The 13,625-nt window shown below is 39.0% G+C and overlaps 1 protein-coding gene across 1 annotated transcript; it reads left to right on the top strand.

Annotated features, from left to right (window-relative positions):
• Positions 1-301: 301 nt before the first annotated feature.
• Positions 302-11,050, top strand: LOC139300502 (myosin heavy chain, fast skeletal muscle-like). Its single transcript, XM_070923619.1, has 39 exons — positions 302-505; positions 727-870; positions 984-1,140; positions 1,259-1,286; positions 1,375-1,486; positions 1,575-1,667; positions 1,754-1,817; positions 1,941-2,039; positions 2,130-2,233; positions 2,312-2,450; positions 2,547-2,665; positions 2,763-2,912; positions 3,004-3,174; positions 3,268-3,571; positions 3,868-3,941; positions 4,030-4,117; positions 4,206-4,323; positions 4,421-4,544; positions 4,641-4,777; positions 4,869-5,124; positions 5,369-5,611; positions 5,711-5,887; positions 6,005-6,150; positions 6,265-6,355; positions 6,459-6,848; positions 6,981-7,107; positions 7,274-7,392; positions 7,699-7,895; positions 7,980-8,163; positions 8,261-8,426; positions 8,738-8,862; positions 8,990-9,298; positions 9,375-9,578; positions 9,678-9,803; positions 9,923-10,093; positions 10,212-10,316; positions 10,427-10,522; positions 10,644-10,775; positions 11,033-11,050. Exons 1-39 carry the CDS (start codon positions 302-304, stop codon positions 11,048-11,050), a joined length of 5,811 nt encoding a protein of 1,936 aa, XP_070779720.1.
• The last annotated feature ends 2,575 nt before the right edge of the window (positions 11,051-13,625 follow it).

The following is a 13,625-nucleotide window of genomic DNA, read 5'->3' as shown; positions in this document are numbered from 1 at the left end:
CTTAGTGCCACCTTTACCTTCTACTGTTCTCAAATTGACAAAATTTCCAAAACTGATATTCTAAATTAGAAAAACAAGCTGAAACAAGTTATTGTACCCGTGTTTAATCATCTTTTTATAGCATCTTGACACTCCACCAGAGACGGCACATCATTCGTTTTTTGGAACGAGCTGAGGTAATGTCACCATAAAAAAACATTAAATCTCCACCATCAGCTGGATACAAGACCATATCTATATCATGTTGATTGTGTTAACACTATTGTGGATTCATCTTTTCAGTCTCCACTGAAGTGCCACCATGAGCACAGACGCAGAGATGGCGGCCTATGGCCCGGCATCCATCTACCTCCGGAAAACAGAGAAGGAGAGGATTGAGGCACAAGCTGCTCCTTTTGATGCTAAAACTGCCTACTTTGTGACTGATGTGGAAGAGATGTACCTGAAGGGTAAACTTACCAAAAAAGAGGGTGGCAAAGCCACAGTTGATACAGATACTGGAAAGGTAGGTTATTGATTATTTTACTTTCTGTATAGGAGGATGGCATTGTATCCATGAACAGTGATCTAAAATGACAGCTTAGTAAAACATTTAGTGAAGTATTTGTTTATCATGGTATTTTAAATTCAAACTGACACTGTGAAAAACAATAGCATCCATCTGATGAACTTTTTTATTTGGAATAATTTCTTAATAAAAAATGGTTCACTGTATTTCCTATTCAGACTCTCACTGTAAAAGATGATGAAATCCATCCCAGGAACCCTCCAAAGTATGACAAAATTGAGGACATGGCCATGATGACCCACCTCAATGAGCCTTGCGTGTTGTATAACCTCAAAGAGCGTTATGCATCATGGATGATCTACGTAAGTTTCTACTTTACTATACTAATTCAATGTGTATGTACATACTGTATGTATATATATACATACATGTATCTATATCTATCTACATATGTTTATGCTCTCTGCTATTACAGACCTACTCTGGGTTGTTCTGCGTTGTTGTGAACCCCTACAAGTGGCTTCCTGTGTATGATGCTGTAGTTGTGGGAGCATACAGAGGCAAGAAGAGGATTGAGGCACCACCCCACATCTTCTCCATCTCTGACAATGCCTATCAGTTCATGCACACTGGTAAGAACAATGTAACCAATGTTAAAGTGTGTACTTAAGTATAATTTAACTTAAACATAAGCTTATTGAAGGAATGATAAAATGGAACTCATACGAAGCATGTATGTTTGTGTTCCAGATCGTGAGAACCAGTCTGTCCTGATTACGTGAGTATAAAACAAACTGTCATGCTAAAGTTTTATAAACTTTATGATAATGAAGCAGAATTTTAACAATGCGTCTCTTATACCCAAGTGGAGAATCTGGCGCAGGAAAGACTGTCAACACCAAGCGTGTCATCCAGTACTTTGCAACAATTGCAGCTATTGGAGCTAAGAAGGCTGAGCCAACACCTGGCAAAATGCAGGTAAAATTGGTTGTTTAAGACAAAAGCGTTTGTCAGAGGATAGTTCATTTGAATGTATAGCTCATGTAACTCAAACCTTCTCTTGCAGGGTTCACTTGAGGACCAAATCGTTGCGGCCAACCCTCTACTAGAGGCCTATGGTAATGCTAAGACTGTGAGGAATGACAACTCCTCTCGTTTTGTGAGTAATACAAGAAATATCTTTTTTCAAACTTTTTTTGTTGCTAAATTACAAAAACTGATGTTATTAATGATCTGGCTGTACAGGGTAAATTCATCAGGATCCACTTTGGCTCTTCAGGCAAGCTGGCTTCAGCTGATATTGAAACATGTAAGTTTCAACCATGGAGTCAGTCAACCATTCATCTGGACCAAAATCTGGCCTCTGACAAAGGAATACATTGTAATGTAATATAGTAATCTCAAAGATTTTGGTTACATTTGTTATTCCTAGATCTGCTGGAGAAGTCCAGAGTCACCTTCCAGTTGTCTGCTGAGAGGAGCTACCATATCTTCTATCAGTTGATGACTGGCCACAAGCCTGAGCTCCTGGGTATGTTACTAAACAAATTTGAGATTGAAATGTAAACAATAAACAAAATAACACCAAACAACTTGATGTATTTTTATTGTGCTGCTCTAGAGGCTCTTCTGATCACCACCAACCCCTATGACTACCCGATGATCAGTCAGGGTGAAATCACTGTCAAAAGCATCGATGATATTGAGGAGTTCCTTGCAACTGATGTAAGACAACAATTTTGTAGAACAGATACAGGGAAAAATGTTTCACATACCAATAACTTTGCTTCATTTATATTGCAGACTGCAATTGACATCTTGGGCTTCAATGCTGAGGAAAAAATAGGCATCTACAAGTTGACTGGAGCTGTGATGCATCATGGCAACATGAAATTCAAGCAGAAGCAGCGTGAGGAGCAGGCTGAACCTGATGGCACAGAGGGTAATTGCTAAAATAATATTCTCACCATAAAAAGTTTCTGGTAAAATACAACACAAATTAATTGTATTTAGTACTTGTTGTGTTTCACTCCATCAGTGGCTGACAAAATCGCTTACCTCCTGGGCCTGAACTCAGCTGATATGCTTAAAGCTTTGTGCTACCCAAGAGTCAAGGTTGGAAATGAGATGGTGACCAAAGGTCAGACCGTGCCACAGGTAATAAAAAGAAAATTTGATGTCTGAAAAAATTAGGGAAATATTTGCATTTTGATATGAAAAGATTATTCTATTCTATTGTTATATCTGTTTCTAGGTCAACAATTCGGTCAGTGCTCTGTGCAAGTCCGTCTATGAGAAAATGTTCTTGTGGATGGTCGTCCGTATCAATGAGATGCTGGACACAAAGCAGCCAAGACAGTTCTTCATTGGAGTGTTGGATATTGCTGGATTTGAGATCTTTGATGTGAGTTGTTATATCTGATATCCAATATCTGAGCAGTTTTAAAGTTCAACCATATTTTGCCATGAAAATAAATATTTTTCTATAATTACAGTTCAACAGCTTGGAGCAACTCTGCATCAATTTCACCAACGAGAAACTGCAACAGTTCTTCAACCACCACATGTTTGTTCTGGAGCAAGAGGAGTATAAGAAAGAAGGCATTGATTGGGAGTTCATTGACTTTGGTATGGACTTGGCTGCCTGCATTGAGCTTATCGAGAAGGTAAGTAACCACTTTGGTAGACGTGATTTCTTGATTCATGATTCAAGTGTTTTCTCAGTTTAACTTTTAACATGAAATGTAAATTCCTCTCAGCCAATGGGCATCTTCTCCATCCTTGAAGAGGAGTGCATGTTCCCCAAGGCCTCTGACACAACTTTCAAGAACAAGCTGCATGATCAGCATCTGGGCAAGACCAAGGCCTTTGAGAAGCCAAAGCCTGGAAAGGGCAAGGCTGAGGCTCACTTCTCCCTGGTTCACTATGCCGGCACAGTGGACTACAATATCACTGGCTGGCTGGACAAGAACAAGGACCCCCTGAATGACTCAGTTGTTCAGCTCTACCAGAAGTCTTCGAACAAACTGCTTGCTCTTCTGTATGCAGCCCATGGTGCTGAAGGTAAGAAAGGAGAGTGAGCAGAGTATTCAGAAACTCTGCATATCCAGTACAGATGTTTTAAACTGCTTAAATATTTTGTACTATTAAAGATAATGAGCAACTTTGTTGAAAGTGCTGTCTCTTTATTAGCTATTGGCAGCTTATCAGAAAGTGCAGTTCATAATACATTCATTTTACATGTAAATTAAAAAAATTAATTCTCATTCCACAAAGAAAAACATTTAAAACAGTACATAGTAACACTATGGTGTTACTTATTTAGTGCAATTAATGAAATTCAATTTTTTGCAAAATAGAGGCTGCTGCTGGTGGCAAGAAGGCTGGAAAGAAGAAGGGTGGTTCCTTCCAGACTGTGTCTGCTCTTTTCAGAGTATGTATTGTTTCAAATTTTTGGATAACAATTAAGAACCTCATCTTAAAATACTGATGACCTATTATCTTATGATGCTGATCCAAAGGAGAACTTGGGCAAGCTGATGACCAACTTGAGGAGCACTCACCCTCATTTTGTCCGTTGTCTGATTCCTAATGAATCAAAGACGCCAGGTAAGAAGTTCATAATCCACCTTTCTGCACTTTGTGTAACATGGTAATATGAAGAAATGTTTTAAAACAATAACTTTGCAATGTGCAGGTCTTATGGAGAACTTCTTGGTCATCCACCAGCTGAGGTGTAACGGTGTGCTGGAAGGCATCAGAATCTGCAGAAAGGGCTTCCCCAGCAGAATCCTCTACGGTGACTTTAAGCAGAGGTGACTTTTCAGTAGAAGTAATTTGAGTTATTATAATGTAAAACATCAGGCTGAGAAGAGAAGTAAACATAAGTAACAACACAATTTTCTCTTGCAGATACAAAGTATTGAATGCCAGTGTCATCCCTGAGGGACAGTTCATTGACAACAAGAAAGCTTCAGAGAAGCTGCTGGGCTCCATTGATGTGGACCACACTCAGTATAAGTTTGGGCACACAAAGGTATATTTCTAAGGGCAATATCAATAGCTATGGCATGTATATGTCCTGTTATATTAATGTGTACTGACACCTGATTTATTTCACTTGACAACATAGGTGTTCTTCAAAGCTGGTCTGCTAGGTGTCCTGGAGGAGATGAGAGATGAGAAATTGGCTTCGCTGGTGACTATGACTCAGGCTCTCTGCAGAGGATATGTCATGAGGAAGGAGTATGTTAAGATGACGGAGAGGAGGTAGGATGATGATACAGTACACTAAACTGTGCTATCCAATTATATAGTTTACATTTCAGTAAAAATTACTTCATCTATCTCTATTTTCCAGAGAATCCATCTATTCAATCCAGTACAATATCCGTTCATTCATGAATGTGAAAAACTGGCCATGGCTGAAACTGTACTTCAAGATCAAGCCTCTTCTGAAGAGTGCTGAGACTGAGAAGGAGCTGCAGCAGATGAAGGAGAACTATGATAAGATGAAGACAGACCTGGCTGCTGCCCTGGCCAAGAAGAAGGAACTGGAGGAGAAGATGGTTTCCCTGATGCAGGAAAAGAATGACCTGCAACTGCAAGTTGCATCTGTGAGTAGAATGCATGAGCAGATGTGATTTGTTTTTATTTTTCATTGATTAAAAAGCCCAAGTGATTACTGTCAGTCACGCTAACATATTTTGGTGGGCTACATGGTGACTAAATTGTGTCTCTGAAGTGTCTCAGTTTTGTAAGGTTTCAACACTACAATCTGCTGAATACTGATTTGTTCAACATGGCTAATCTCAAGTATATTTAATACCACATATTGTGTATGTTTAAAACACACTGTAGGAAGGTGAGAACCTCTCTGATGCTGAAGAAAGGTGTGAAGGGCTCATTAAGAGCAAGATCCAGCTCGAGGCCAAACTCAAAGAGACATCTGAGAGACTGGAGGATGAAGAGGAAATCAATGCTGAGCTGACAGCCAAGAAGAGGAAACTGGAGGATGAATGCTCTGAGCTGAAGAAAGACATTGATGACTTGGAGCTCACCTTGGCTAAAGTGGAGAAGGAGAAACATGCAACAGAAAACAAGGTTCACATAACTTATTATATATACATATTATACATTATTCTATCAATGTTTAAAATATGTATAGATATTAATATACAAATTAAAGTAATCCTTTTTTAGGTGAAAAACCTGACAGAGGAGATGGCATCTCAAGATGAGTCAATTGCCAAGTTAACCAAGGAGAAGAAAGCCCTCCAAGAGGCCCATCAGCAAACACTTGATGATCTCCAGGCAGAGGAAGACAAAGTCAACACTCTGACCAAGGCCAAGACAAAGCTGGAACAGCAAGTGGACGATGTAAGAAAACAATTTTTTGACTTTGTGGTTTTGCCCTGTAATCACTTGGTATTATTGGTATTGATGCTCTGTCTTTTAAATGCCTCAAATCAACAATTATTAACTGTCATCTGAAAGCTCGAGGGATCACTGGAGCAAGAGAAGAAGCTCCGCATGGACCTTGAAAGAGCCAAGAGGAAGCTTGAAGGAGATCTGAAACTGGCCCAGGAATCCATAATGGATCTGGAGAATGACAAGCAGCAATCTGATGAGAAAATCAAGAAGTACATTTTTTGTTACTTTTAATCCTTACATTTTATTATTGCCATAATGCCCCATAACAATCTTGAGTCATCTAAAATTATAACAGCAAAAATGTTTTTGTTCTCCTCTTCCAGGAAGGAGTTTGAGACCAGTCAGCTCCTCAGCAAGATTGAGGATGAACAGTCCCTTGGTGCTCAGCTTCAGAAGAAGATCAAGGAACTCCAGGTATGTATTTGACACGAACAGTAAACTCAGTGAATCAAAAACAACATGTTGTATGTATGTTCCAGTTTATAAGCCTTCTTAATATTATTATCATCAAATCTAGGCTCGTATTGAGGAGCTGGAAGAAGAGATTGAGGCTGAGAGGGCTGCTCGGGCTAAGGTAGAGAAGCAGAGGGCTGACCTCTCCAGGGAGCTTGAGGAGATCAGTGAGAGGCTTGAGGAAGCTGGTGGAGCAACAGCTGCCCAGATTGAGATGAACAAGAAGCGCGAAGCTGAGTTCCAGAAGTTGCGTCGTGATCTTGAAGAGTCAACCCTGCAGCATGAAGCTACTGCAGCAGCTCTCCGCAAGAAGCAGGCTGACAGTGTTGCAGAGCTGGGAGAGCAGATCGACAACCTTCAGCGCGTCAAGCAGAAGCTGGAGAAGGAGAAGAGCGAGTACAAGATGGAGATTGATGACCTGTCCAGCAACATGGAGGCTGTTGCCAAATCAAAGGTGAGTGGCTTGTATATAAGTGAAGGATTTAGCTCTTTATATACAACATACAACCAAAGCATCTATTGAAAAGCAGTTGTTTGTGTTTCTTAAATACATATTTTTCAAATATAGCACATTTATTTTTGATAGGGCAACTTGGAGAAAATGTGCAGAACTCTTGAGGACCAGTTGAGTGAACTCAAAGCCAAAAATGATGAGAATGTCCGCCAACTGAATGACATTAATGCACAGAAGGCCAGACTGCAGACGGAGAATGGTAAGTCACCTGAAATAAAAACCATTCTGTAGGTAGAGTTTGTCACATATGATACATTAACACACTAAATTGCAACATGTATGTTTAATAGTGTCCTGTATTGTAGAAATAAATACTTAAATGAAAATGATCTTAATTAATAACACATGAACATTTTGTCATTCAGGTGAGTATTCCCGCCAGCTTGAGGAGAAGGAAGCTCTTGTTTCCCAGCTGACCAGGGGCAAGCAGGCCTTCACTCAGCAGATTGAGGAGTTGAAGAGGCACGTTGAGGAGGAAGTGAAGGTATGACTAGTTTACATGTCCTGTTATTAGGTTTTAACAGGGGCTGAATTGAGTTCTCCTTTTTAAATGTAATCATTAAAAAAACATATCGCTATTATTGCTGACTGAAATCTTTTTATGAATTACATTTTTGTCAGATAATGAAAAAAGATATCAATATTACTTGATGTTAGTGTAGTAGCAAATATGATAGATGTAAAAGTAAATGATCCAATACTAAATGAACATGTTTCAACTTGATAAAGTACTTATTTACATGTTCTTGTCTTCATAGGTAAGTTACAAATGTTTTGTCATGTTCAACAGGCCAAGAATGCCCTGGCCCATGCTGTTCAGTCAGCCCGCCATGACTGTGATCTGCTCAGAGAGCAGTTTGAGGAGGAGCAGGAGGCCAAGGCTGAGTTGCAGCGAGGAATGTCCAAAGCCAACAGCGAGGTGGCTCAGTGGAGATCCAAATATGAGACTGATGCTATCCAGCGCACTGAGGAGCTGGAGGAGGCTAAGTAAGTCACTACCTTTCAGTATCTAAGTAAGTTTTCATTTCAATAGTTTGCTTTTAACCAATTAAAAAATATTCTTGACAACAGGAAAAAGCTTGCCCAGCGCCTGCAGGATGCTGAGGAATCCATTGAAGCTGTAAACTCCAAGTGTGCCTCTTTGGAGAAGACCAAGCAGAGGCTGCAGGGTGAGGTGGAGGACCTCATGATTGATGTGGAGAGAGCTAATTCTCTGGCTGCCAACCTTGACAAGAAGCAGAGGAACTTTGATAAGGTAACAGTATATCAAGACCACATTGATTAGAGTGAAACAAAAATCTATCTTCGTAAGTAATCCTTATTCATTCATATATTCATTTATATAATTCTAGGTCCTGGCAGAGTGGAAACAGAAGTATGAGGAGGGTCAGGCAGAGCTAGAAGGAGCACAGAAGGAGGCTCGTTCTCTCAGCACTGAATTATTCAAGATGAAGAACTCTTATGAGGAGGCTCTGGATCAGCTGGAGACCATGAAGAGAGAGAACAAGAACCTGCAGCGTATGTCAATCTCACTAAAATTAAAAATGTAATTTGTGTGGGTTCTTCTTCACAAGTGTAGTTTATGAAGCTATATGGCGTTAAAACCTCCCTTGTATGCATGGCAACTGTATTATTGCCCAAATAACATTCCATTTTTAGGAGTCCCTCCTCCTTTTTGAATTTGACTTTATCCTTGTTTTGCCGGCTATAACCTTGAAGGAGAGTTATTTCTTTCAAAATATGTTGTACTTTGTTCTATACTGCACTATCTTGAAAGACAGTTCCTGTAGTTCACTATTAACTATATTTTTGTTTTGACTGTTCTTTAGAGGAGATCTCAGACCTGACTGAACAGATTGGTGAGACTGGAAAGAGTATCCATGAGCTGGAGAAAGCAAAGAAGACTGTGGAGACTGAGAAGAGTGAAATTCAGTCAGCGCTGGAGGAAGCTGAGGTTAAATCTTGATTACAATAGTGGACCACTTATATGATAAGATATAATAACATTTATATAACCATGTATTCATTTTGATTTTGTTTCTGGAAATGGTAAACCTTTGGTATGTTTGCGATTTTGTTAGGGTACACTGGAGCATGAGGAGGCCAAGATTCTCCGTGTTCAGCTTGAGCTCAACCAGATCAAAGGTGAGGTTGACAGGAAGCTGGCAGAGAAGGATGAAGAGATGGAGCAAATCAAGAGGAACAGCCAGAGGGTGATAGACTCCATGCAGAGCACCCTTGATTCCGAGGTCAGGAGCAGGAATGATGCCCTGAGAGTCAAGAAGAAGATGGAGGGAGACCTGAATGAGATGGAGATTCAGCTGAGCCATGCCAACAGGCAGGCTGCTGAGGCCCAGAAACAACTGAGGAATGTCCAGGGACAGCTCAAGGTGAGTTTTGTGCAATTGCTAAATGACGAAAAACAGTAAAGAAAGTTGAGATCAATTCTTTATTTTATGTTGTCAGGATGCCCAACTGCACCTTGATGATGCTGTCAGAGGACAGGAAGACATGAAGGAGCAGGTTGCCATGGTGGAGCGCAGAAATGGCCTGATGCTGGCTGAGATTGAGGAGCTGAGAGTCGCTCTGGAACAGACAGAGAGAGGACGCAAAGTGGCTGAGCAGGAGTTGGTTGATGCCAGTGAGCGTGTTGGACTGCTTCACTCTCAGGTGTGTTTTCAATAATTGACATAATGAATATACATATGGGCTTTCTTATAAATAACAAATAAATATCAAATTAAATGTGACTCCTTTTTTAACATTCAGAACACCAGTCTTATGAATACCAAGAAGAAGTTGGAGTCTGACCTTGTCCAGGTTCAGGGTGAAGTGGATGATTCTGTTCAGGAAGCAAGAAATGCAGAGGAGAAAGCCAAAAAGGCTATCACTGATGTGAGTCAATGTTTATGAGCCTTCTTTTTAATGGAAAATGCTATATCACCAAATATTTGCTCACGCTCGAACATTAATGTCAACTTAAAATTATAATTCTAAACTGCTCATCATTTCAGGCTGCCATGATGGCTGAGGAGCTGAAGAAGGAGCAGGACACCAGCGCTCACCTGGAGAGGATGAAGAAGAACCTGGAGATCACAGTCAAGGACCTGCAGCACCGACTGGATGAGGCTGAGAACCTCGCCATGAAGGGTGGCAAGAAGCAGCTCCAGAAACTGGAGTCCAGGGTATGAACTGTATATGATGTATATGAGGTTTAGGATGTAAATTGCACTTTCAATGTAGAATAAAATCACCCTTTCTGAGGACTAAAATTGTTATGAATTATTGATCATCATGTTACAGGTGCGTGAGCTGGAAGCTGAAGTTGATGCTGAGCAGAGACGTGGAGCTGATGCTGTGAAAGGAGTCCGCAAATATGAGAGGAGAGTGAAGGAGCTGACTTACCAGGTAATTTATTATTCAAAACCAGGTAATTTATTATTCAAAACTACCATATATATATCAATATCTTGATTTTGTCTCTATACTTAATTGGTAACAAGTCTTTATTTGTATAGACTGAGGAGGACAAGAAGAATGTGAACAGACTTCAGGATCTGGTGGACAAGCTGCAGCTCAAAGTCAAGACTTACAAGAGACAGGCTGAGGAGGCTGTAAGTCAAATGTTGTAATCATACATATGGGAAGATAGCACACATCAATAATGACATAAAGAAACCATACAAACATGAAACATACAATGTACTGTAACTGTATACTGTAAACCCTTCACAGGAGGAACAGGCCAACGCTCACTTGTCCAGGCACAGAAAGGCCCAGCATGAGCTGGAGGAAGCTCAGGAGCGCGCTGACATCGCTGAGTCCCAGGTCAACAAGCTGAGAGCCAAGAGCCGTGATGCTGGAAAGGTAGCCATTTATGTGATCTTATTTGACAGAAAATTACTATGTGGGCATTTTAGTTTAATGGGGTTGCTTAAATTCATTCATAACCTAAATGTTTTCTTTATACAATTCTTTACTTACTTCGGAGAGATGGTTTAGATACTTTAATATGGTAAATGACACATATAATTAACTTGCATAACCACACTAGATAGATAGATAGCTTGATGTTATGTTGGTAATATATGCTGAATAATTTTATTTTTCTGCCTTTTTTCCAGTCTGACAGTGCTGAATAAGACAGCCTCCTATTGACAGAGCCTTTTGACAAAGTTCATAAAATATGAACTAGCTGTTGAATTGTGTTCTTATAGTGTCAATAAAGTGTATCCTCATTATAACATTACTCTGTGTTATTTACTCTCTATTTTACCTGTATCTATAAAAGTCATGCAGTGTTCAACACAGCAGTTAGGTGAATCAGTTAACTTGGCTGGAATGAGTGTGGTTGTTTGGCAGTAGACTGCTTATCTTGTGATCTGGGTGGGGAGCTGTTACAGCTCAACATTTCATTTCATTTCATTTTAACTATAAGTAATTCCCATTCTCATGTTAGTTATACAGTACAAACAGATGGATAATACACATTGTCAACACTTTTCACTACACCATTAACAAAAATATGTTCAGCATTCTACAATACATGGAATCAAATATTTTATTTATGGATAGAGAATGCCTTTAATGAATCTCTGACCTGTGATATCGTCATATACAACAGAACAGAACTGCACATATTTCAAGAATATATTGGCTTGAAATGAAGTTGGAGTAGTCTAGATATAACAGCATATAGAATATCTACTTCTGGATGGATTTTGGAAAGCTGTGCTCAATAATGCCACAAATTCATGGGTAAATCCAACAAAAAGTGCCACAATAACACCATATGCTTTATTGTATCTGGACAGTCTTCCAGTATCCAATTAGTGCTAAATATGAAAACTCTGCTCTGACAAAATCCACAATTAGTTTTTGAAAGTTGTCAGTCAGGGTAATCCAGGTGAGGAGCTAACTAAAAACTGTTATTGATGTAAGACTGTTACAACCCTAAAATGTCTAACTTGTTGCACAGTCAGTCCTTGTAAACTACAGTAAACCAGTTTAGTTTATGAAATTACTGTCGAAAAATCAGAAATGTTGCTGTGATGATGCTCTAATGATCTGTGTGAATATACTAACTTGCATTCTGCATTTCACAGCAAAAATACCAATTGCACAGTATATAGTTAATTTAGCAACAATCACAGAAAAACAAGAAAACAAAGCCAAAACATCTGCAAACATCATCAAATGCTACTTCAAACACTTACTGTACAAAGAATAAATTCTAAATCCATTGTTTATACACATAATTGTATCTCCCTGGAAGTAAAACAGGACATATAGTTGTAGTTAAAACAGAAGTCACACATTTCTGATACTGACTAAATCAGCCAACTACGCAGGCATGTAACACCTTATCTACCACCTTATTTGTACAGAAGTCCCTGTCATTAGGTTTATGCTTACTGACACATGAGGCCAGGCTTGCAATGCCTTTCTATTTTTAATCATGCTGTACAACCTTAACCTTATTGAAAATGTGGGCTCATCAAATACAAACTCTAATATATCCCTCACAGCATACCTCATTCCCATTTTAAGAGTTAAACATTGAGATTTAAAAGTTGACATACCTTAATATAGGGAAACATTAGACACAGTTACAGAGAATGGGTTTCATAAATAAAAGCTAATGGCAGGCCCGCTTTTATACACTAATACTTTTTCAGTGTTTCACTAAAATCAAACAATTTTCACTTTCACTTCACCTTCCTGATTCATCATGCTTTTCAGTTTTTAAATACGTGGACCATTTCAGCTTCAGCCTTGCTGAGTCCCCACAACATTTTTATGCAATCCATCCAAACTATAGTGATCCACCAAATGTGAGTTATTGTGAATCTGATTTAAACTGGTTTGACAGTTGCTCCATTTGGTGAATTACATATTTTTTAATTACATTACATTACGTATATTTAGCTTGGTTTTCTAAGTAGAATGTAAGCTGTTTATATAGAATTATTATTCATATAGAATTTCTAAATATATAACGGATGTTTTGCTCCGTGTCTTCCAATTACAACTCTTTAGTAGTTGAGAAGGACGTGTCTCAATAATGTCCTTAAAGTACATTTCTGACATTACCTGACATGGTTCAAGTATGTAGTCAATTAATGAATTGTTGGTAACTCTATATTATGGCCCGCAACATACAGCATGATTCCCAGTTTACAGTGTAATTATTTGGACTAATGTAATTAAGTGTTCCAATATAGTATGTACCAATACATAAATGTATGGTACAGGTACAAGGGAAAAAGATGTGAAGTTAGAGAATAAGGGGGTAATAATGTGGGAATTTATACTATAGATACATTTCCTATTATAATATTATGGGGTACAGTATGGCCCACAGTGCAATAATCTGGCATTTGGGAGGAAATTAAACAGAACTTATCTTTCAACTACCGGGCACATTTTAAATATGAGCCTGATCATCCTTGAGAGCCACACACAGGTCACAAATGAGCATCCACCATCCAAGAGAGACCACCAAGTGTGTCTTCCTTGGAACAATTGGTAAGGGACGCTATAGAGATGTTTTGTATACAGAGAGATGTTTGCCTATGGTATTTGTCAATTTTCACTGGACACCATATTGAACTTATAACAATATAAAAAAAACGAAAAGCTGATGTAAATGATCACACTGGAGAAGCTAGAAGTACAGAATGTTTGGATTCATAGATTATCAAAATGGTTCCCAAT

Source organism: Enoplosus armatus, chromosome 17, assembly GCF_043641665.1.
Source record: "Enoplosus armatus isolate fEnoArm2 chromosome 17, fEnoArm2.hap1, whole genome shotgun sequence".
NCBI classification, from domain to species: Eukaryota; Metazoa; Chordata; class Actinopteri; order Centrarchiformes; family Enoplosidae; genus Enoplosus; species Enoplosus armatus.
Note: the sequence above shows the minus strand (reverse complement) of the source record. Positions and strands in the feature narration are given on the sequence as shown.